Source organism: Caenorhabditis elegans, chromosome V (assembly GCF_000002985.6).
Source record: "Caenorhabditis elegans chromosome V".
Classification (NCBI taxonomy): domain Eukaryota; kingdom Metazoa; phylum Nematoda; class Chromadorea; order Rhabditida; family Rhabditidae; genus Caenorhabditis; species Caenorhabditis elegans.
In genome coordinates this window covers 3577888-3601758 of record NC_003283.11, presented here as the reverse complement: position 1 = coordinate 3601758, position 23871 = coordinate 3577888, and the positions used below count along the sequence as shown (strand labels likewise).

At 40.5% G+C, this 23871-nt stretch overlaps 7 protein-coding genes and 5 non-coding genes across 16 annotated transcripts; 8 read left to right on the top strand and 4 right to left on the bottom strand.

The window, feature by feature from the left end:
- Positions 1–1088: 1088 nt before the first annotated feature.
- Positions 1089–4089, top strand: T22F3.7 (Major facilitator superfamily (MFS) profile domain-containing protein). The gene is made up of 10 exons (NM_001322542.4): positions 1089–1139; positions 1461–1584; positions 1782–1903; positions 1949–2054; positions 2554–2895; positions 2957–3165; positions 3425–3505; positions 3560–3670; positions 3716–3869; positions 3917–4089. The coding sequence occupies exons 1-10, from the start codon at positions 1117–1119 to the stop codon at positions 4004–4006; spliced, it is 1362 nt and encodes a 453-aa protein (NP_001309505.1). The 5' UTR covers positions 1089–1116; the 3' UTR covers positions 4007–4089.
- Positions 4090–4606: 517 nt separating this feature from the next.
- Positions 4607–6611, top strand: srh-212 (Serpentine Receptor, class H). The gene is made up of 3 exons (NM_071610.4): positions 4607–4941; positions 5235–5647; positions 6317–6611. The coding sequence occupies exons 1-3, from the start codon at positions 4614–4616 to the stop codon at positions 6566–6568; spliced, it is 993 nt and encodes a 330-aa protein (NP_504011.1). The 5' UTR covers positions 4607–4613; the 3' UTR covers positions 6569–6611.
- Positions 6612–6722: 111 nt separating this feature from the next.
- srh-213 (Serpentine Receptor, class H) lies at positions 6723–9021 on the top strand. Its single transcript, NM_071609.2, has 3 exons — positions 6723–7113; positions 7988–8400; positions 8740–9021. Exons 1-3 carry the CDS (start codon positions 6786–6788, stop codon positions 8989–8991), a joined length of 993 nt encoding a protein of 330 aa, NP_504010.1. The 5' UTR covers positions 6723–6785; the 3' UTR covers positions 8992–9021.
- Positions 9022–9559: 538 nt separating this feature from the next.
- Positions 9560–12751, top strand: T22F3.12 (Peptidyl-prolyl cis-trans isomerase). Its single transcript, NM_001047705.3, has 4 exons — positions 9560–9680; positions 11881–12000; positions 12344–12447; positions 12496–12751. Exons 1-4 carry the CDS (start codon positions 9615–9617, stop codon positions 12728–12730), a joined length of 525 nt encoding a protein of 174 aa, NP_001041170.1. The 5' UTR covers positions 9560–9614; the 3' UTR covers positions 12731–12751.
- On the top strand, positions 9897–9954 carry T22F3.14. Its single transcript, NR_068671.1, has one exon. It is a non-coding gene; the product is annotated as an Unclassified non-coding RNA T22F3.14 (non-coding RNA).
- Positions 12747–15120, bottom strand: T22F3.2 (the record flags this gene model as incomplete). Of its 2 annotated transcripts, NM_171442.11 has the most annotated exons (7): positions 12747–13117; positions 13592–13756; positions 14001–14130; positions 14180–14342; positions 14398–14640; positions 14694–14927; positions 14978–15120. In NM_171442.11, 7 exons carry the CDS (start codon positions 15117–15119, stop codon positions 13013–13015), a joined length of 1182 nt encoding a protein of 393 aa, NP_741517.2. The 2 variants fall into 2 exon arrangements, with proteins under 2 accessions (NP_741517.2, NP_001309504.1); NM_001322541.3 differs by lacking the exons at positions 14001–14130; positions 14180–14342; positions 14398–14640; positions 14694–14927; positions 14978–15120 and having other exon boundaries at positions 13013–13117; positions 13592–13735.
- T22F3.t2 lies at positions 13185–13256 on the bottom strand. Its single transcript has one exon. It is a non-coding gene; the product is annotated as a tRNA-Pro (tRNA).
- Positions 13374–13445, top strand: T22F3.t3. Its single transcript has one exon. It is a non-coding gene; the product is annotated as a tRNA-Pro (tRNA).
- Positions 15121–15694: 574 nt separating the features above from the next.
- rpl-11.1 (Large ribosomal subunit protein uL5A) lies at positions 15695–16426 on the top strand. Its single transcript, NM_071607.8, has 3 exons — positions 15695–15835; positions 15886–16101; positions 16151–16426. The coding sequence occupies exons 1-3, from the start codon at positions 15701–15703 to the stop codon at positions 16388–16390; spliced, it is 591 nt and encodes a 196-aa protein (NP_504008.1). The 5' UTR covers positions 15695–15700; the 3' UTR covers positions 16391–16426.
- Positions 16427–16716: 290 nt separating this feature from the next.
- Positions 16717–22617, bottom strand: pygl-1 (Alpha-1,4 glucan phosphorylase; the record flags this gene model as incomplete). 4 transcript variants are annotated; one of them, NM_071606.6, is made up of 6 exons in its annotated part: positions 16717–17146; positions 17207–18164; positions 18471–19027; positions 19084–19305; positions 19681–20361; positions 22538–22617. In NM_071606.6, the coding sequence occupies 6 exons, from the start codon at positions 22589–22591 to the stop codon at positions 16970–16972; spliced, it is 2649 nt and encodes an 882-aa protein (NP_504007.1). The 4 variants fall into 4 exon arrangements, with proteins under 4 accessions (NP_504007.1, NP_001379943.1, NP_001317772.1 ...); NM_001392495.1 differs by lacking the exon at positions 22538–22617 and having other exon boundaries at positions 16719–17146; positions 19681–20372; NM_001330794.3 differs by lacking the exons at positions 19681–20361; positions 22538–22617 and having other exon boundaries at positions 16970–17146; positions 19084–19266.
- Positions 19368–19439, bottom strand: T22F3.t1. Its single transcript has one exon. It is a non-coding gene; the product is annotated as a tRNA-Pro (tRNA).
- Positions 19557–19628, top strand: T22F3.t4. Its single transcript has one exon. It is a non-coding gene; the product is annotated as a tRNA-Pro (tRNA).
- Positions 22618–23871: the final 1254 nt, after the last annotated feature.

Below are 23871 nucleotides of genomic sequence, written 5' to 3'. Positions count from 1 at the left end.
GTCTAAAAAGTTTAATTAAAAACAGTCACAGCGGGCGACATTTCACGGGCTGATTAGAACATTTTATATTCAAAAAACCTTTGAAGTGTAGGCTGCTACGTTTTAAATATGAGGTACTTCTTAAGTCACTGTAGTTTGTGAGGTAGTCAGGAAGGCATGCCTGCCTGCCTACAGAGGGACCTATGCTTTAGTGCAAACCACCAACAAGTTCTCTGAATATTGTTTTTTTTTTCTACTCTAATTTTAAAGTTAAAAATACAAAAAAAAAGGCAGTAGGCGGGAATGTAGGCATGAGGCAAGCACAAACAGCTAACTTATGTACTTGTAACAGTAAAGAAAACGTATTTTTAAATTTAACTCGTTAATAGTGGTTTTGCAATTCTGAAATGAAAGAACTCAACTATGCAACATTTGTCATCTGACCACAAAATTCGAACATAATATAGGCGAAAAATTTGAATCTAAAGTCGGGTGAAAAGGATTAATATCAAATGCCCTTGGCGAATGGAGTAGGACTGAGAGATGTAGTTTTTAAAAACATTTTTTGTTTTGATATTTTGAATTAACTTTTTACCAATTTTTTAAAGCAAAAAATTGTCAATAATGACGACATGCAATGAAATAGAATTTAATTCAATACAATTCTCAACATATATGACCCCTTACAATTCTAGACAAAGCGTTTTTGCATGCTGAAATTAATGTAAAAGCCATATATTTCTTCCATAAATTTCTGTTAAAATCAAACCCCATTTCAAAAAAAACCCGTTTTGAGTTCAATTTCCAATCGAAAGGAATTGATAAAAATTTTCAATGAAAACGTTCTATTTATTGATTTTATTTGATTGTGAGAATTTATAGTTTTTTTCAGTTAATTTTTTGATTTTGTAAAAAAAAAATGAATTCGATAGTTCAACAAGTTCAATTCAATTTTTTTTGAAATAAAAAATTACTTCCCAGTCTAGCACTAATTCTCGTTAAAAACCCGGATTATCTCATTATCTCGGGACTTTGATCGATCATTGGTTTCCTTTTTCTATTGGCAGTGAGAATTGCAAAAATTAAAAGTTCAGGTAGACTGAACCTTTTTACGTGTTCCAGGTACACCGCCGAAATATGTTCTGGAGAAATTGGTACAGGTAGGCGCACGTTTTAGCCGTTTCGGCATGCCTGCCTGCATACTTACCTACTTTCCTGCCTACTGTCTTGATTTTTCGCATACGAATTCTGATAAAAAAGAAAAATTTTCATTGAGTTTTGGTAGTCATGGTTTGTACAAGCAGGCGTAGGTTGCTTTATAGGCGAGCAGGCTGTTTCGTCCCTACTTAAAAGTATATAGCAGCCGACACCTCAAAGGTCGATTTTGAACAAAATTGTATGACTAGCCTGTGAAGTGTCGGCCGCTGTAATAATAGCTGTAGTATACTTCTAAATTAATTCAAAAAAATTGAAAATTACAGGTTAATAGTTCTACTGATTGGATTTTTGTGTCTTGCATCACTTTGCTCTAATTATTTAATTATAAATTTCACATTTATCTGTATGAAACATGATTTATCAGATGGATTCACGGAAATTAACGGGGTGAGTTTTTTATTCAAATTTATATTTTCTAAATAATCTTGACCTGGAAGACAAAAAAAATTATTTTTGTAGCTTGTAGCTTCACCTTTGAGTTATATAACTAGTCTCAGAAATTTTAGGGGATTTAGAAACCTTAAATCCGCAGCCGACATCAATCTAGGTCCGCGATAAACGACTCAAGCTCCGATTTTTTCCAGACCAAATACAGCATTTACGACTATACGAGTAAAGATAAAACATGGATAATATGGTCGGTGGCAGCTGGGACCATAATTGGCACAATACCCCTAAATATGATGTATGTCAAGTATGGGGCAAGGTAATCCTAGAAAATATGAGAAATTTTTTAAAAAAGTGAATTCAGAATTCCTTTTCTAATTGCCGGACTAGTTTCGTGTATTGCCACTGCTCTCATACCATTGTCGGCACAATGGAATTTCTTTTTTCTGATATTTTTGAGATTTGTGCAGGTAGGTGCAAAACCTTTTTCGGAAAAAAAATTTACACCGGGTGTGAGCGGAAAACGGTTTTTTTCCGGCAAAACGACAAATCGGCAATTTGCCGTAATTCAAAAGTTCGGGCAAAACGGCAAATTGCCGGATCTGAAATTTCCGGCAAATCGGCACACCGGCAATTTGCAGATTTGCCGAATTTGCCGAAATTGCCGGAATTACCGAAAATTTTCAGCAAATTGTGGTTTTACACCTTTTTTTTTGGAAATTTCTATTTTAACCTGCCGGAATTAAAACATTCCGGCAAATTGACTAATCGGCAACTTGCCGGAATGAAAATGATTCGGCAAATCGGCAAATTGCCGGAATTAATAATTTCCGGAAAATCGGCAAATCGGCAACTTGCCGGAATTAAAATTTTCCGACATATGACTGGAATTAAAAATTTCCAGCAAATCGACAAATCGGCAAATTGCCGGAATTGAAAATTTTCCTGCAGTATACATTCCCATTCCAGGGCTTCTGCTACTCTGCAGACTTTGCTGCAATCGGCTTGATGACAGTCCGGTGGGCTCCACTCTCAGAAACTGCACTTTTCGTGGCAGTTCTTACATGCTTCAACGGAATCGCCTCAACCTTCACAAACTTTGCCACAGGGCTCATTTGTGAGAGCTCACTAGGCTGGAAATGGGCATATTACGTTCACGCGATAGTAGGATTTGTGCTTTTTGGGCTGTGGCTTCTGGTTTATATTGATCACCCGCAGGAGACTAAACGAGTGTCCCGGAAGGAGTTGCAGAAGATTCAGAAGAATAAGTCAGAGGCTCATTTGAGCAAGAAATGCGATGTTCCTTATATGGTGAGGTTATAGATTTTGCTGAACTATTTTTTTTAATTCAAAAAAATTTAAAAAATTCCAGAAACTCGTAACTAGCCCGGTGATTCTTTGTGTTTGGGCAAATGCATTTTTCGAGCTAACCGCTGCAATAATGTTCTCAACCTATATTCCACTATATTTACATGAAGTTCTGAAATTCGGAGTCACTGAAACTGGATTTTATGCGTCTTTAATTCTTGGCATATCCTTGCCGGTTCGATTTGTTTTCGCGCTTATCAGTGATAAGTTGAAGTAGGTTTTTTAGGCCTAGGCTTAGGCTCGGGCTCAGGTTTAGGCTTAAGCGGGACTGGGGAAAACAAGAGAAATTCTCAGGAATTCCTGAAAATCCGGAAAAAAATGACAAATAATCAGGAAAAATGGGACAGTCCAAAGTCAAAAATCCCATAAAAAACAGCCGGAAAAGGACAAAAAAAGACAAAAATTTTAAAAAAGTAGTGAAGGGGCTGGTGAGTTGAACTGCTGAAACAACAAAACATTTAAAAATCTTCAGATTTGTCAGTGAAATTTTCAAAATCCACACTTTCAACACAATTTCCGTCGGACTATCCGGATTGTTTTTTGCTTGTATCGGGTAAATTCAATTTTCACCGTTTTTTTTCAACAAAATTTAATTTAAATTTCACAGATTTATTCCCATGGAGAATCGCGGGTGGTCGCTGTTTTTCTGCATAATGACAATGTGCTGTATTGGGGTGAATTCTGGTGGTTTTTACAAATCTGGAGTTCTACATTCAAGGTAATGCCGAAATTGTTAGTTGGTCCAAAAACTTTAAATTTTCAGACAATTCTCGCACGTTGTTATTACCGCGATTCAATGGATGAAGTGTTTGGCTCTATTTGTAGCGCCGGCTCTTGTTTCCATTTTTGTCCACGAGGAGTCCAACAGGCTGCAATGGATTTGGGTATTTCTGATAGTTGGTGGCCTAATGATTATTGTACGTTTTTTTTTCGAAAAGTGAACTTTAATTTCTTTTTTTTTCAGACAAATATTGTGGCATTCTTCATTTTAACCGATAAGCCGGCGAGCTGGACGGGAAGTCTTGAAAGTGAAGAATCACTAGAAAAATTATAATTGGTTTATAATATTAAAAATACATTCGGCAATACGTGATGTTTCATAATTTTGCCCAATTTGTGTGTAAAATGATAGACCGATGGAAGCGTTTCTGTTCTGATTTTAAAACGAGTCTGTGGGGGAGTTTCTTTATTCGACACGTTTCATGTTGCTGAAATTTAAAATTAATAGTATTTTAATGCGGAATCAGCAACCACGTGGTCGCTGGCTGTCCTTTTGCATAAGTTTGAAGCAAACGCGCCTCATTGAGAATTCACGTTGGCGCCAACTCTCGCTATCCATTGGGCGTTAGAGACGCAGATACTACTTTTTTCTCTGGACGTGAAAAACGCAAAGAATAACCGTTTTGCCGTCTGCATCTCTTCTTTCACACGCTATTTTGGCTGTGGACGAGGAATTCTCCTCTTCCAGGATTTTCTAGGCCATTTTCTCACATTTCTCAAGTTTTCTCGTCCGCGAGAAAACGTGATTTTTGAGACAGCCAGCGAGCACGTGAGCAACCTATGACACAACTCACCGAGCAGGTGATTTACATCTACCCCTGTAACTATAAAAAAAAGTCAGTTTACTTGTTTACATATGTAACTACATTTTCCAAATAATTATGACCTACGACTTCTGTACTAGCACTTTCTACTTGTACACTGCAGATTTTCAACGCCTGTTTCTCCATTATTTCGGTTTTTTGGCGATTCCGGTGCACGTCTACGGCGCGTATTGTATCATTTTCCACACCCCATCGTCTATGAAATCTGTGAAGCTGAGCCTATTGAATTTTCACTTCTTCAGCTGCTTTTTCGATTTGGGCCTCAGTTTTTTGACGACACCTTACATATTGTTCCCAGCACTAGCTGGTTATCCATTGGGTGTCTTGAAGGATTTTGGAGTGCGGAATGAGCATCAGGTGTATTTTATGCTTTTGGTTGGAGCTTGTAAGTTGTTCGTTTGGAAATGCGCAAAACGCGCTGCTGGCGCATTTCTCGTGCCACAAATTTTTACCGTTAAAACCCGGTTCCATAGTGCCCCATTTCGGTTTTATCTGCGTAGATCTACGATAATTGCGGTAAAGACTTCTCAACAGAGCTTTCTGACGTCAGATTTTTTGGAGAAGGAATTCCCGCATTTTTTGTTGATCAAACCGAAATGGGACAACCTGACACCAGGTGGCACAGCAGAAAAATCAGGTTTTTCGAATAAAAAATTCTCCTAAATCGCAACTTTCTAGACATGCTCGTCGCAATCATACTCGTTTTCGAGAATCGTCTTCTCATGCTCGTCCCAACCGTCAAATTTTGGAAGGCATTTCGAGTTCCGTGGTTTATTGCCCATTTAATTCTTGTCACCGTGTTCTTGCTACCAATCTATTCACTGATTCCCGATCAGGAAGTGGCGAAAAACTCGATCAGAAGAATTGCTCCGTGCATTCCGCTATACGTGAATGTTGACTTGGTTTTTATCCTCTTCATTGAAACTGGGCTTTTCATGAGAACGACTGGAGTTCTTATTTTATTAGGATTCATTGAGACTTGGATTTTAGCCTTTATCACGAATGAACAGTTGGGAAAGCAGATCAACCTGATTTTGTCGAAAAGAACTGTCGAGTTGCATAGGAAGTTTCAGAAAGCATTTATCACACAGGTAAGCCTAAGCCTAAGCCAAAGGCTAAGCCTATGCCTAAGTCTAAGCCTTAGCCAACGACTAGGCCTTAGCCTAAGCCAAAGGCTAAGACTATGTCTAACAAGGGAATGACGTTAAAACTGCGCGGGCTATCGAAATAAACGCAAAATGGTAGCTGAAAATAGTGGTTACAAGAATCATTTCTCAAAATTTGCTATGATGGCTCCCGGGGGCTGGTAGTAATCGCCGTCTATTGCCATTTTGATGCGTTATTGACATGTTTTTTCAAACCAATGTTCGCAGAACATCATGTCTTTGAAGCTATGCAGCTCCGTTGAAAAAAATCTGACAAAAAGTGATCAACTAAAAAGTTGTAGATTATAACTTTATCTGAAACTTTTTAGTTAAACACTTTTTCTAAAAAAAATTTTGGTTGTCGAGATTTAGACGTTATACTTTCTAGAATATTCCAAAAATGAGTGGCTCTATTCAAAAGTTTCAGCTCGGCGTTTATTTCATATCGATATCCCGCAAAGTTTTAACGTCGTTGCCTTGTAAGCCTAAGCCTAAGTCTAGGCCTTGGCCTAAGCCTAGGTCTAAGCCTAGGCCTAAGCCTAAGCCGATGCCTAAGTCGAAGCCGAAGCCTAAGCCGAAGCTTTAGACCGTAATATCAAACACACAAACTTTCAGCTAACAATTCCAATCATCATCCTTATAATTCCCATAATCTATGTAGGTGTGACCAGTCTTTTATATTTCCACAATCAGGCAATCAATAATTTTATTGTGATCATTGTGTCGTCCCATGGATTTTTCTCGACAATCGTGATGATTTGCATTCACGTGCCGTACCGGGAGTTTACGCTTCGGTGGCTCACTGTCTTGGCACATGTTCGAATGGAAAATCTGAGTTCGGTGCGGCCGAGCAATAACATTACATGACATTATTTTGTCATTCATGTATATTTCTATGAATATTTGATTTAATTCGGTGCAGCAGTTGCAACCACATCTCATTAACTTATGTTATGACTAAATTAAATTGTTTAATAATGTAATGTTTTGGTTTCGAGAGCAACAGCACACATTACAATCCACATAACAGGTGTAAAGTTTGTTCTTTTCAACCGAAAATCCCTCTCGGTGTTCACTTTCCAAAATGCCGCACGACTTCTGTACTAGCACTTTCTACCTGTATACCGCAGATTTTCAACGTTTATTTCTCCATTATTTTGGTTTTGTGGCGATCCCGGTGCACGTCTACGGTGCCTATTGTATCATTTTCCATACCCCATCGTCCATGAAATCCGTGAAGCTGAGCCTCTTGAATTTTCACTTTTTAAGCTGCTTTTTCGATTTGGGCCTCAGTTTTTTGACGACACCTTACATATTGTTCCCAGCACTAGCTGGTTATCCATTGGGTGTGTTGAAGGATTTTGGAGTGAGGAATGAGCATCAGTTGTATTTTATGCTTGTTGTTGGAGCTTGTAAGTTTTTTTTTTTTTTGAATTTTTTTCGTTCAAAACTGAGAGAGAGTTTAGGTTTTTGAGCATATGTAGCAAAATGAAAATTTCTGGCAAAACGGCAAACCGGCAAATTGCCAGAATTGAAAATGTCCGGCAGAACGGCAAATCGGCATTTTGCCGATAATGAACTTTCTGGCAAATCGGCAAACCGGCAACTTGCCGAAAATAAAAATTTCAGGAAAATCAGCATACCGGTAAATTGCCGAAATTATAAATTTCCGGCAAACCGGCAAATTTCCGGCAAACAGGCAAACCGGCAATTTGCCGATTTGCCGAATTTGTCGACAAAAAATTTGCCAAATGGCACTTGCCGCCCACGGCTAATATGCAGATCATTTTTTGATCAATTCGTTCAATCTCTGTGATCTATTATGTCTGGGCACTAAAATGTAGTCCCAGCCGTTGATGTTTTATTCAATTATTACTGCAATTCTCTTGTGATTGATCAGATTAAAGGTAGAACAAAAATAATCTACGAACTGGGGGTGTGCGGCAAATTTTGAAATTTTCCAGTGCTCGGCTAATTCCGAAAACAGCAAATTCGGCAAATTTGCCACACTCATCCCTGCTACGAACATGAACACTATGCCCAGGTTGCAAAATCTGCAAATTCGTGCACAGTTTCATAGGCGTGGCTCACCACGCGGTGTCAGATTGTCCCATTTTGATTTGATCTACGTAGATCTACAAAAAATGCGGGAGAAGAGACTAAGACTTCTCAACTGATTTTGCACGTCATGTCACATGTTTTTGGGCAAAAAATTCCCGCATTTTTTGTAGATCAAACCGTAATGGGGCAGCCTTACACCACGTGGCTTACAAAATAACGTTTCAGACATGCTCGTCACAATCATTCTCGTCTTCGAGAACCGTCTACTCATCCTCATCCCGACGAGCAAATGTTGGCGTGTATTTCGAACTCCGTGGTTCATCACGCATTTCATCGTTGCAACAGTGTTCTTTTTCCCCGCGTACCAAATGATCCCCGACCAGCAACTCGCAAAGAACTTTGTGATAAGCATAGCCCCATGCATTCCACTTTATGTGAATGCTGACCTGGTTTTTGTGATGCTCCTTGAAACTCGATTTTTCCTCCGAGCAGCTGGTGTTCTAATTTTGGCGGGGTTCATGGAGATTTGGATATTTGCATATGTTACCGATAGATTGCTTGGGCAACAGATAAATCGGACAATGTCGAAGAGGACAGTGGAGTTGCACAAGAAATTTCAAAAAGCATTTCTGACCCAGGTACAGGACTTATTACGGGAAAACCCAAAGTTCTAAGAATGCGTATTGCACAACATATTTGACGAGCAAAATATTTCGCCGCGAAAACTACAGTAACCCTTTAAATGAATACTGTAGCGCTGCTGTCAATTCACGGAAAGCATTTGTTAATGGATAAAAATTCTAAAAGAAAAAACGAATTGATAGAAAAAGTACTGTAAATCGACACTAGCGCTACAGTAGTTATTTAAAGGAGTACTGTAGTTTTCTTTTTCGCTACGAGATATTTTGCGCGTCAAATATGTTGTGTAATACGCATTTTCAGAATTTAGTGTTCCCGTAATACTTAATCATTTTCAGCTAACAATCCCAATTCTTATTCTCATCCTGCCCATCATCTATATCGGTGTTTCGTGCCTAGTCTTCTACCACAATCAGGCAATCAATAATATTACTGTGATAATTGTGTCATCCCATGGTTTCTTCTCGACAATCGTCATGATTTACATACACGCACCGTACCGCGAGTTTACGCTTCGATGGCTCACGGTTTTGACGCATGTTCGATTGGAAAATCAGAGTTCGGTGGTGCCGAGTAATAATATTACATAGCTGCTCAATAAAGTGTGCATTTAATTTGAAACCGTATATTAAGGATCCATAAACATTATAAATATTACAGATGTTCAGCAAATTGTAGTCCGCGTGGCGAGACCCATCCGACCCATGATTGAGAGGTGTGACGGAAATTCTCACATACGGTTTTAGCTCCCTCATATTTAGAAGTGTAAGAGTTTGCCGAATTAGGCCGTTTTGACTCGGCCACGGCTCGGGTAGATTTACGGCGCGTTGCGTGTCGCGTCGCGGCCTAGTTTTCATTGTAAAACTACATTTATTTATCCGAGTGGAGTACAGTAGGCAATTGTCAATGGCGTGCAAAAAAAATGCAACGAGGAAGCCCAGAAGCCCGTGTGGGCGCCTACAAAAAAAACTAGCTTGCAATTTTTTCGTGTTGAGACCCATTTGATCAATAACTTCCTAATTTCAAATTTTCAAACGTTGCTCCTTTTCCAACACACTAACGATAATTGCCTCCACTATATGGAGCTAAAGAATACAACGAAAATTCGACCTAATTTGAAAATTGATCTACTTCTGGAGGAATTCCTCTTCCTCTTCCTATCCTCATTCCATTCGTACTTTTATTTCGTTCGAAAATAAATTTATTCAAAAAAATGCCGAAAAAAGTATTCATGGACATCACAGCTGATGGGGCGCCGCTTGGAAAGCTGGTCTTCGAGGTTTGTACTTTTTTTTTACCTAATATTGGGAACTCATAATATTCTGTGAATGCATATTGTGCAGCATATTTGACGCGCAAGATATCTCGGAGCGAAAACTACAGTAATTCTTTAAATGACTACTGTAGCGCTTGTATCGATTTACGGGCTCGATTTTCGATAGAATATTAAAATTAGGCTTTAAAAAAATAATACGAAGAAATGAAGAAAAATGGAATATACAGTGCTGGCCAAAAAGATATCCACTTTTGGTTTTTTGTGTGTAACTTTTTTCTAAGTGGTTATTTTGTTTTGAAACTTCACCACAGTGTTCACAAAATCTAAAAACACAATATTCATAAAAAATGTTCAACAGATTTTGAAAAAACTTCAGAAAAATTCAAAAAAATCGAAAAACTAGAAATATTGAAAAAACCGAGGTTGCAAGGAAATGACAATTAAAGTACCGGAATATGAGCAATTGGATTTAAAAACAACATAATTATGCTTAATACTTTGTCGCGTATCCGTTTGCATCAATAACAGCTTGACAACGACGTGGCATCGAGTCGATCAGCTTGTGAATAACTGACATGGGGATAGCTTTCCAAGCGTTTTCCAACTGGTTGAATTTGGCATCTGCATTTGAAGCCCGAATACCTCCAAGACGTCTTTCCAACTCTTCCCACAAATGCTCTATTGGATTCAAGTCCGGAGACTGACTTGGCCAATCGAGCAAATGCACACGACGACGTTGAAACCAGGAACGCACATGAAGAGAAGTATGCTTAGGATCGTTATCCTGCTAAAACACGAAGCCACGGCCCACATTTTGAAGTGCCCAGGGTCGCATTGTAGTTTCCAAGATGTTTTCGTATTGAAAACGATCCATAATGCTTTGGATTCTCCTTAGTGGGCCCATGGAAGTGCTGGTGAAGCACCCCCACACCATGACGCTCCCACCTCCATGCTTAACGGTTGGGCATTGATACTTTGGAGAGTACCTAGAGCCAACAGGACGACGTACCCAGGAATTTCCATCACTCCCGAACAAATTGAACTTGCTTTCGTCAGACCAGATGTGTTTAGCCCATTCCTGACGTCCCCAACGAAGATGCGCTTTTGCCCACGCAACTCGAGCCATGCGATTTTTCTTACTGATGAACGGTTTCTTGACTGGCTTTCGTCCGTGTAGTCCTGCTTGCTGTAAACGTCGACGAACAGTTCGTTTACTTGGTAAAGGTCCTTTTGGAGAACTTATAATCATTTGAATATCCGTGGCGGTCCTATGCGGATCTTCTCTTGCTGATCGGAGGATGTTGCGATTCATCCTATGGGTTGTCACTCGAGGCCTGCCGGGCGAGATTCTCAAAGCGACGGATTTCTAAACATTTATTATTAAAAAATAATATTTTTCGAACTCACCTCAGTTTGGTACTTCTTGATTACTTTCCAAATAGTCGACGGAGAACGTTGAATTTACAGCGCGAGCATTTTCGTGGGTATTCCTTGTTCGAAGCCAGCTACAATGGCTTTCTTGACGTCCAAGGAAAGATTTTTACACCCAACAGATTTTACCATACCTTAAAAATAATTTATCAACCAAACAAATCCAGTGCAACAAACAGAGTGCGTTTTATTGATAATTCAAAAAAAAATAATGAAAATTGGAAAAACGAAAAAATCAAAAAATTGAAATAAAATTCAGAAAAAATCGATAATCATGTAATGTTTGGTCCGCAAATTTGCGTAACATTTCGCTTTATGCACACGGAAAAATTCAAGTCAAATGGATGCTTGAGAAAAAAGTTACACACAAAAAACCAAAAGTGGATATCTTTTTGGCCAGCACTGTAGCTGTCCATTTTTGATAATCGAGCCCGTAAATCGAGACAAGCGCTACAGTAGTCATTTAAAAAGTTACTGTAGTTTTCGCCACGAGATATTCTGCGCGTCAAATATGTTGCGCATTACGTAATCTCAGAATTTCGAGTTCCTGTAATATCACATGATGTCAAAAAGCCTCATTTCGGCTTGATCTACGTGGATCTACAAAAAAAGCGGGAGAAGAGACACAGACTTCTCAACTGATTTCGCATGGTTAGGAACGTGCTGACGTCACATTTTTTGGGCGAAAGAGTCCCGCATTTTTTGTAGATCAAACCGTAATGGGACAGGCTGGCATCACGTGTAATATTAGCTAATCCGAAAAATATTCCAGCTGAACACTGAAAAATGCCCTAAAACATGTGAGAATTTTGTGAAACTTTGCACCGGGCCGCCTGGTTTTGGATACAAGAATTGCGTGTTTTATAGGGTTATTCCCACTTTTTGTGCTTGTGTGAGTTGAATTCTTTTTTTTTTGAACGAATGTTTACGAGACCCCAATAATGAGAATACGTATTGCACAACATATTTGACGCGCAAAATATCTCGTAGCGAAAACTACAGTAATTTTTTAAATGGCTACTGTAGCGGTTGTGTCGATTTATGGGCTCGATTTTCGATTTTTTGTTTAATTTCAACATTTTATCGGCAAATAAATGATTTTAATGCATTTAAAAAATCAAGCCCGTAAATCGACACAAGCGTTACAGTAGTCATTTAAAGAATTACTGTAGTTTTGCGTCAAATATGTTGCGTAGTACGCATTTTGAGAATTTTATGTTCCCGTATATGTTAAGTCCGGCGATTTTGAAACCCAAAATGCTCGCCGAGACGGTGGAAAATCCACGTTTGGCACCAAATATTTCGACGACGAGAATTTCGAGATTCTTCACGACAAAAAGTGAGTTTTTTTTGCCCCCAGATTTCCAGGTAAATCCCTATTCTTCAGAGGAATCCTAGGAATGGATAACTATGGCTGGGAGAACACAAACTCGTCACGATTCTACGTGACGTTTCGCGAAACTCCGTGGATGAACCGATTCCACGTGGCGTTCGGCGAGCTCGTCGAGGGATTCGATGTTCTGGATGCTATTGAGAATCTGGGAATTCTGGAAGGAAATGGGCCGCAGCAGGGCAGGACAAAGGCCAATATTGTGATTGCTAATTGTGGTGTTTTTGAATAAATAAATAGCAATTAAACAAAATTTGATGATTTTCTAATCGGCAATTCAAAAATGAAAAGGTACGCCAGAATTAATAAAAAGAGAGAAAAAAACATGTAAAACGGGATTGAACAACAATGAAAAATACTGCTAAACGATAGTACAGTACTAAACGGGTGGGGAAGGGGGGCAAACAAAATGTATCACGGAACGACGCTACACGATTTCAAGGTAAAAATTTAAAAAAAAAATAGGGTACAGCTATGAGTGGGGGGAGGAACTAAATAATTGCAATTATTTGAACTAAATCATCGACTTTTCATTGCCAACGTTGGCCAGGTGTTCGCGCCGCCTGTAGAGCACAATGTAGGATTGAAGAGCATCTCGTGGATTCGTGTGTTGGGAGACCTGAATAGTAGATTTATTAATAGTTAACTGGGCATTCCAAAAAGGAAAAAAACAACAAAAAAGGAATGGGCCGAACCGGGGATTGAACCCGGGACCTCTCGCACCCAAAGCGAGAATCATACCACTAGACCATTCGGCCACGGATAAGTATCCATCGGGAAGCGAAGGACGTAGAAATGGTAAGAAATGATTCTTTATTAGTCATTTGAAGCAAGCATGCTTTACGTCTCTGGCTTCCCGCTGAATATTTATCAGTGGCCGAATGGTCTAGTGGTATGATTCTCGCTTTGGGTGCGAGAGGTCCCGCGTTCAATCCCCGGTTCGGCCCTTTTTTTTAAATGGAGTTTCATATTTCTTCGAATCTCTCCGGCGTGATGTATCTTTTTGCATAATCGCATTGTGGAATCAATGTTCTCTCTCTCACTTGTTTGAAACAGGAGAACTAGAAGGTCACATTGCCACACGGAACCTTACCGATGAATCATTCAACGTCACGAACTGCTCCTCTCGTTTTCTCGATCGAGCCACACACCAATAGTGGCCGTAGTCCAGCGTAGTCCCACCATGGATCACAGCTCCGCACAGCTTATAGACGGTGGATGCGCCGGCGGTGGCCATACTCGTCACATCGAGAGTTTCCTGAAATCAAAATTGAATTTTTTTTTTGTTGCTTAATTTAACTATTTTTACCCATTTTTCCGAATTTTTAAGCACAAATTATTAATTTCTATTCAATTAAATGACTTTAAACACTTAAAAGTGCGGAAAAATAGGTGAAAAACCATTCGGATAAAACTGTGCGGCGGAGTTGCGAAATCGCGCGCCGCGGATTGCGCTCGCGACTCCGCCCTTTTTTCCTGTGCCGTTTTCTTTAAAAACTAACATTTAAGGTGACAGGCCGAGAGATTTTCTTCCCCCAACCATCAAACGAGAAGCGAGAAATGTGCATTAGCAGGATCTGTGGAGCTCGGAGAAGTGTGGGCTTCACTGGCGCGTCGGATTTCTTTTTGCACCTGAAAATTGGGGAATTTTGATTGGAAAATGAGTTCGAAAATCCAGTACTTTGAGCAATTATAGCCGAATATCTTGGATTCCGTGAACAGAGCCTGCATGAGTTCTTTAATGGAGTGGCTTTTGCCTGATGGATCCTTTCTAAGCATCCGAACCGTCATAACGGTGTTGTGCTCATAGTAGACGTGCTTGTTCTTGCACCCGGGGCATTGAACTGGAAATTAAAATTATTTTCTTTAAAAAAAAAATCAATAAAGTGCTTCAAAAACCTTCATTTCTTATGGAATATCCGAACAAATCATCGGCCACTTTGCGGCCTTTCAGACGAGGATTGCTCTGCACCGATATCTTATCGAGCTTCCCCAGAATCGCCAGGAGAGCATCATGAGCGTCTTCCTGGCGGCCTTGATTGAATTTTCGATCTTTTTTGAATGCTTCACGGAACCAATTGATAGTTCCAGCATGGCCATGGCTTTGAAGGAAGTTTTTCTTCCAGTTGCAGCAGAGACAAGCTGAAAATTAGCATAATTGCGAGAATATTTCATAGAAAAATCATAAATCAAACCTGTATCTTGGCATTGATGATCCTGAAGGATCCTTACAATTGCCGGAACATGCGATAATAATTGAACACACGAGATCGCATAGCAATAAATCGACGGATTCTGGATTCCCTTTTCCGGATAATTCTCTCTCAATTCTGACCAATTCCAAGCGTAGAGACTGCTGACGAGTTCATGATTATCCAAAATCTCGTTTCCCCGGTCTGAAAGCGTTCGTGGGCGATTTGCTCGATTTGCTGCAAAAAACAAAATTAATCAGATTATTCGCAAATTTTCCAAAGCTTACATGGTGAATCAGGCGTTTTTCTATTAACTTCAATTTCAGGAGCTCGGGGTGCAGGACGATTTTGTGAGGAGGATGATGGAATAGTATCGAAATTAATCCATCTGTTCGTTTTGAACGAATCCCAACCCTCATTTACTGTCATTCTGTAACAAAAAACGTTGAAAAAAAATTAGAAATTCAATTCAAAAGAAGAAATTTCAAGAAAATATAGAAAAAATCAAGAAAATTCAAGGAAAACTTCAAAAAAAAAGAGCGAAAATCGGAAAAAAGCTGAATTAAATAATTAAATTCGAAAATTAAAGGCACACACCATTTTCGGGACCACGATATCTCGGCACGAAAACAAAACCGTACCCTCGAATCCTAAATCGGGCCGAAAATCATTTTAATTCGAGGTTTTTTTTTCTGATTTTTCGAGTTTTCCTCACAAAATGAGAGTGGTTTGTCGTTGTTTCGCCGTCTCTGTCACCCGTTTGTGCTGTTCTATCGCTTGCCCGTTTTCTCTGCCGTCTCTTCAGCGCATGCCGGTGTGTGTGTGTGTGTGTGCGCGTCGCTCCTCCCATTTTCGTTGTTTTAGGCCTAAAATTTGAATATCTTTCTAGGATCTCAAGATGCTAATTTTTTATCGGCATTTTTGAACTTGTGTCTATGCGTTTCTCTCTACTTGTTCTCGCTTGTCACAGTTTTCAAATTTTATGTATTTATGCTTTTTTTCAGGTAATCATGACGGACGTCGAAAAACAGACGGAAATTCGCGAGAAGAAGGGCCGCAATGTGATGCGCGAGCTCAAGATCCAAAAGCTCTGTCTCAACATTTGTGTTGGAGAGTCTGGAGATCGTCTCACCCGTGCCGCTAAGGTATTCCAATATATTCTACAGTAATTCGTAAATTTTCGAAATATTTTCAGGTGCTCGAGCAGCTCACCGGACAAACCCCAGTGTTCTCCAAGGCCCGATACACCGTCAGAACTTTCGGAATTCGCAGAAACGAAAAGATTGCTGTTCATTGCACCGTTCGTGGACCAAAGGCTGAGGAAATCCTCGAGAAGGGACTCAAGGTCAAGGAATACGAGCTTTTCAAAGAGAACTTCTCTGACACTGGAAACTTCGGTTTCGGAGTTCAGGTTAGCTTAAAGTTGAAGTGTTCAAAAGTGATGATTATTTTGTTTCCAGGAGCACATTGATCTCGGAATCAAGTACGACCCAGGAATTGGAATCTACGGAATGGACTTCTACGTCGTTCTGAACCGCAACGGAGTTCGAGTTTCCAAGCGCAGACGTGCACCAGGACGCATTGGACCATCCCACCGTGTCGATAAGGAGGAGACAATCAAATGGTTCCAGCAAAAGTACGATGGAATCATTCTGCCACCAAAGCCAAAGGTCAAGAAGAACTTCTTCCGTCGTCGTTAAGTTTTTCTATTTTCTGAATAAACTGTTGTTATTAAAAATGAAATTGCTAATGTTTTGTTAAAGTTGTGAATCATAGTCTGATTGTCGTGGATCTGAACTTCAACTTCCTGGAATCAATAATTTTACGTTGCGAATGGTCTTCTGATGTAGAAAGTTCAGGATATTTATCCAGGAATTTTGAAAACTCATCGAAAAGGAGTTTGGTATTTTGCTAACGAGCTGGTCGTAGAGGTATCGAAACTTCTTTGAAGATCCTTCAGACAGCCATAATTTTTAATTAAATTTCAGCATTTGCAGATTCGAGTCAAAATTAAAAAAAAAAAGTTGATATTTTCAGTCAATTTATCATAAATATGCAGGGCAGACGTGCAAATAGACAATCTCAAAGTATGGCAACACATTCGGGGGAAGTACGATTATTGGACTGGGGGCAGAGAGGACAAAATCAATTTGATCTTGAAGATTCACAAGAATTATCGGGGGAGGGAAAGGCTTCTATAAAAATGCTATAAACTAAATGGGACGGAGAGGAGGGGAAGTTATGGCGATAATTAATTACAATGTTAGTGCATAGAAGAATTATTCGCTCTTCTCATTCTCATATGGTGCTGGAAGAGAGCTCTCGAACTGGTCGATTCCCCAGATTTCACGAGCGTATTCGGTGATTGTGCGATCTGTTGAGAACTTTCCGGTCGAGGCGATGTTGTAGAGGGCCATGCGAGACCACTTCTCTTGGTCGCGGAATGTAGCGGAGACCTGAAAATAATTTATTTTGATCAGTAAAAATTTGAATTAGTTGAATTTTTTGAGTTTTACCTTATCCTGGGCTTCAATGAAAGCGTCGAAATCGGCGCACACCATGAAACGATCATGATAGCGGAGCATGTTGGAGAGATCCTTGAGCTGATCTGGATCTTCTGGAGTGAACATGCCACCTTCGATTTGCTCGATGATCTGCTTGAGCATTGGGCTCTTGTCGATGAACTCCTGCGAAGAGTATCCGCGCTTTGTGAGCGCCTCAACCTCCTCGACGTTCATTCCGAAGATGAAGATGTTCTCGTCGCCCATCTCCTCGGCCATCTCAACGTTGGCTCCGTCGAGAGTTCCGATTGTGAGAGCTCCGTTCAACATGAACTTCATGTTTCCGGTTCCTGAAGCCTCGGTTCCGGCGGTCGAGATCTGTTCAGAGAGATCAGAAGCTGGAATGATCTTTTCAGCCATCGAGACACGGTAGTTCTCGAGGAAGATGACCTTCAAACGATCACCAACGATGGCATCATTGTTGACTTGTTCGGCGACGGCGGTGATCAAACGAATGATCTGCTTAGCCATATGGTATCCTGGAGCAGCTTTTCCTCCGTACAACACGGTACGCTTAACCATATCGATGTTCGGGTTCTCCTTGATACGATTGTAGAGAGCAATGACGTGGAGAATATTGAGAAGCTGTCTCTTGTACTCGTGGATTCTCTTCACATGCACATCGAACAACGAAGCGGCGTTCACGTTGACATTGTACTCGTCGCTCAAATACTGGGCGACTTGTTGCTTGTTCTCGAGCTTCACACGACGAATCGAATCGAGGAACCCGGCATCGTTGGCGTACTCCTTGAGCTTCTGAAGCTCGTCGAGATTGGTGATCCACGACTCGCCGATCTTCTCGACGATGAGGTCGGCGAGAGATGGGTTGGAGAGAAGAAGCCAGCGGCGTGGTGTGATTCCGTTCGTCTTGTTTTGGAAGCGATCCGGGTAGAACTCATAGAAGTCACGGAAGCTGGAAATGGATGATATTAATTTTTTAAAATGGTAATTTTGCAATTTGCGCGTAAGAAAAATTGGGCGGGCCGGGATTGCAATTTGCGGCGCGCGATTTAGCAACACCGCCGCACGATGTTTTTTCTCTTTCTGTCCGAATTTTCAATGACAAATTATCAATTTTTCGTGATTTTATCGAGTTCACATATCGAAATCTTTCAAAACATCATGCGAAAAACAGCCAAAATAAATTCGTGCGGCGGAGCTGCAAAATGATGCGTCGCCCATTGGTTCTAGCGCCAGGTTTCAGAGCATTTTCGCTTACGTGGAGCTCTTGAGAAGATCCGAGTGAAGAGCCGCGACTCCATTAATGGCATGAGAAGCCACAATGCACAAATGAGCCATATTGATGCGCTTCTCGCCGAACTGATCGGCCTCCTCGACAATCGACATACGACGCATACGGTCGAAATCTCCTGGGAATCTCTGCGAGATGGTGTTCATGAACTTCTGATTGATCTCGTAGATGATCTCCAAATGACGCGGCAACAAATTCTGCATAAGCGACACTGGCCAGCGCTCGAGGGCCTCTGGGAGCAAGGTGTGATTGGTGTAGGCGTAGGTCTTGATGCAAATGTCCCAGGCCTGATCCCAGGTGAGTCCCTCGACGTCGATGAGGAGACGGATCAACTCGGGAATTCCGATCGATGGATGAGTGTCGTTGAGCTGGATGGCCACCTTATCCGGGAAGGTCTCGAAGTTGACACGGACGGCCTCGCGGTTTCCGTAGATGGAGGACTTGAAGCGGCGGATGATGTCCTGGAGGGTGGCGGCGACGAGGAAGTATTGCTGCTTGAGACGGAGCTCCTTTCCGAGGAACATCTGAAAATGTGGGGAAATTGATTTTTTTTTTCTGCCAAAATCTAGCTCAAACATACGTTGTCATTCGGGTAGAGGACACGAGTGATGTTCTCGGACAAGTTACGATCCATCACAGCCTGCACGTAGTCTCCGTCGTTGAAGAACTTGAGGTGGAAATGATTTTCGGCTTTGGCGGACCACAAACGAAGCGTGTTGACGATGTTGTTCTTGTATCCGGGGACTGGTGTGTCGTATGGCATGGCAAACACAACTTGAGTGTCGATCCATTTCGATTTTCCCTGAAATAATATATTTTTTAATGAAAAATAAAAAAAGTAAGCGAAAAAAAGAAAAAAGGAATGGGCCGAACCGGGGATTGAACCCGGGACCTCTCGCACCCAAAGCGAGAATCATACCACTAGACCATTCGGCCACGATTAGATACGTGAAAGCTGGTGATGAAGAGATATCGAATCTTATTATTTCTCGCAATCAGCCAATTATCGATTATTGTGCATCTTGATTGCTTCCAAACACGATTTCCAAACATGGCCGAATGGTCTAGTGGTATGATTCTCGCTTTGGGTGCGAGAGGTCCCGGGTTCAATCCCCAGTTCGGCCCATTCCTTTTTTATTTTTTTAAATTTAATTTTCTCCAAAAAATCAAAACTCACATCCTCCTTCACAACTTTTCCATAAAAGTTGACCGGAAGCATGTACTCTGGACGAGCCTTCTCCCATGGATTTCCGAAGCGAAGCCAATCGTCTGGCTCCTCAATCTGCCATCCGTCACGAATAAGTTGCTTGAAGATTCCGTACTCGTAGCGAAGCCCGTATCCGTAAGCCGGAATACCCAGCGTGGCCATCGAGTCGAGGAAACACGCGGCGAGACGTCCGAGTCCTCCGTTTCCGAGCCCGGCGTCCTCTTCGATCTCCTGAAGCTCCTCAATGTCTAGACCGAGCTGGTAGAGCGCCTCGTCGACGGTCGCCTGAATTCCGAGGTTCATCATTGTGTTCGACAGCGTTCGCCCCATGTAGAACTCCAACGACAGATAGTAGACCCGCTTCGGATCCTTGTCATAGTAGTGTTGTTGAGTTCGTATCCAGCGAGACACGAGATGATCGCGGACAGTGTTGGCGAGCGCGAAGTAGTAGTCGCGATCGGTGGCCACGTTACGATCCTTGATGATCGAGAAGTGAAGGTGGCGATTGAACGCCTTCTTGATGTTCGACACGTTCTCCACTTGAGCGATTCCGCGCACGGAGATCTGCTTGCGACGATCGTGATCGTTGGTGATCATGCTGAACAGCTTCGGACTCGACGATGAGGCAGTCGATTCGGCAACCACGGGCTGCTGAAAATTGGAAATTGGTTTTTTTGGGAGAAAAAATGAGCGGAAAGTGGTGAAAATTATAACTTGTTCGGCTACTGTGATAAGAATGGTGGACAAACAAAAATTTCGAACACTGCAGGCAATGGCGAGTCAGGCCAGAAAACAAAATGTGTTGCGAGATAGTAGTCGACGCAGTACAAAGTCAACAGGAGGGGGGCAGTTCAGTGATCAGTCAACAATCAATATTGATAGCAGGGGCCGGCCCCGTGATTTCCAAGATGAAAGATTTTTGAAAAAAGTATGAAAGCCACGTGGATTTGCTATATTTTTCAAAAAAATCGCAAATTTCCGCAAAAACCTTTAGTTTTGCGAACTTTTCCGTGTCGCAGTTCGCAGAAACTAGCTTTTATTTGATTAACATCATTTATTGGGCATTTATCCAACGTTTTTTCATTGATCTAGGTGCATTTAAGCCGATAAGGGACCAAAAATGCCTCAATCAACGAAATAAGTGATGAAAATATGCAATAAAAGATGATAATCAAATAAAAGTTAGTCTCTGAGCACTGCGACACGGAAAAGCTGGCAAAACTGGGGATCTTAGCTAAAATTAGTAATTTTCTGCGAAGTTTTGATCCTATACAAGCAAGCATTCCTCCTTGAACCAAAAAAAAAATCGAAGAAAAAATATTTTCGCTGATCATTGAGGAGTGAAATGCATCGCTTCAAACTGATCAGGCTAAAACGTCGAATAATATCAGTGTTGACCGTGTCGGCGGTCAGTCAACATGCAGAAAACTACCGATAAACTGATAACGCGTAAGTGATAATAAAACAACAATCAGTAGACGACGACAGGATATTTCGGTGTATTTTTATCACCCGGTCGGCCCAAGAAAATCGAAAAAAAAATTAATGAAAGTGAGGGGCACTTTCTTCTGGGCTACGGAAGACTTTGTTCTTTGCTCACAGCCTTTTTTGTTTAGCCTGAAGCTTGAACTTTAAAGCTTTTCTACTTATGATTTTGTCAAAGAAAAGCATTTAATTGTCGCAAAACCGAATCTTCAAAGATTGTGCTGTCAACTCGAATTAATTAATTAAAATCTTGCGGAAATCTGTTCGAATATGGAAAAGACTATCGGTAGACATGGCCGCTTTGTGTTTGATAAACAATTCTTGTCACTGCCGATTTATCAATTCTTTTTCAACTGAGACGAGTGTGTGCACGTGAATGATCGATGCCATTGGAAATTGAGAAAATTTGAAAAAAAGTTCCGAAAACTTTCGGGGAGCTGCCACGCTTATGTGGAATCGAAAAAAGAGCATAGAGGCCCGAGCCATCTAAAAAAAATGGATGGGGAGAGGATGCGAAGGGGTTTGTGAGCGTGTGTGTAAAATGTGAGGAGAGGAAAACAACTCTGGGAGAAGCAGAGATGTAGAGAAAAATACATGTTGTGTGTGACCCCGACGGACACTGATAGGGAAACAGAGAGAGAGAGAAGCAGGCGGAGATTCAAATTTTTTGTCGAGAAGATGACGAGATTGAAGATTGAAAAATTGAAAAACCAAGAAATCAAGAGATTTTTTATTTTTTTTTTGGCGAGGAAAAATCTGTTTCTAGAAGCTTTAATATTAATTTCCCGACTTTCTTATCATCACCGCCTCCTGTTATGATATCAATGAGAAGACGGGCGGTGCAGCAGAACAACAAAACGGGTATTTTTCCGTTTTTTGAACACTGTATATGTACAGTGAGGACCAATCACCGCACAAACAACGCGACGAGCTGGAGGGGGCAAGGTGAACGATTCTTGAGGCGTATAGGTTCGATAGATTCCAATTTTCACCGTCGCTTATGAAATGAAATGACCAGTGAAACGAGAGCTGGGAGCCGAAGTCCTATAGAAGAGGAAGAGGATGGGCTGAAGAAAAGTGGCGGGAAAAGTAGACTGACATGTGTGTGTGTGTGTGTGTGTGCCGGCGAGAAGCGAAAAGGAGAAGCCTGAAGTGAAGCGTACGTGTTTTTCGGCAAGATTCAGCCGGCCGTTTCCCCATTTTGCACGCACACACTCACTTAAATCCCTGCCTGCTCGCTGTTTTTTTTCTTATGATTTTCTGGCTTATGAAGAGATGAAGCAGATGAAGCAGATGATGAAGAAGAAGCTTGATAGCATGAAATAATCAGCGAATTACTTACCGGGCGCACGTTGTTCCAGTTGAAGAATCCAAAACGAGCAGCAATATCCGACATTTTCGGTGTCACCGGCGGCTACGAAGGTGAACAGTGAAGAATGACTGATAAAAATTTGGAGAAGACAATCAAAAAATTGACGAAAACAAGTGGTTTATTGCACCGAAAATGCAGAAATTGGCGCCATGATTGAAAATTGGAAAACAAAATTTTCGCGCCAACAACACCGAGGGTACGGTAGGCGAGTACGCAAACACCGATGCGCACCGTACTCGCCGTAGCGGATTTGAATTTAAATTTAATTAAAAATAAATAAATAATTTAGTTTTTCTTGCTTGAAAAACAGTTTTTCCTAAAAATTGCAGATTATTTTAAAGAAAATTCATTTAAGATCAAATTTAGAACAAATTATATTGAAAACTTGCTTCAAAGCATAGAAAATTGGCCGTAACAACATAATATAACTGTTGAAAAAAAACTTTTTATCTCAATTTTTTAATGATTTTTTAAAAAGAATTTTGCAAGTATATAAGAAAAGTGGATGAATTAATTTCGAATTCCTGCGCAAATAAATGAAACGTTTTGACTTTTTCCCATTTTCTGTCAAAATTAATTGTTTTTGTTTTGATTTTTCGATTTAAAACACTTAAAACACCGTTCATCTAATTTTCAGATATTTTTTGCGTGAAGGAAAATTGATACCACTAGAAAAAAAATACCACTAGAAAAAAAAATTTGGCGTAAAAATCGATGATTTTACTTTTTTTCCGGAAAAAAAGTCTGAAAATTTGAAAGAAAAAGGTGATTCAAGCCAGAAATCGCTAAATTATCGTCAGAAATTCAAAAATAATTACCTTTTTTCGAAAAAATTGAAAAAAAAAATTATTTCAAATTATTTCATGAAACAACCTCTAGTTCAATAATAAAATATTATTAAAATGTTTAATACAATTAAAAAAATTCAATTTTACTGCTAAAAATTTATTTTTTTAAATAAATTTATATTTTAGATATTTCTGGAACACTACATCCTGAGAATGCGTATTGCGCAGCACAATTGACGCGCAAAATATTTCGTAGCGAAAACTACAGTAATCCTTCGAATGACTACTGTAGCGCTTGTGTCGATTTACGGGCTCGATTTTCGAAATGATTTTATTTTCGAACAGTGACAGTGATGACACAATCAAACCCGTAAATCGACACAAGCATTACAGTAGTCATTTAAAGAGTTACTGTAGTTTTCGCTACGAGATATTTTGCGCGTCAAATGTGTTGCGCAATACGCATTCTCAGGATTTAGTGTGTCCGTAATAAAATCTGAAGAAAAACTGCTAAAA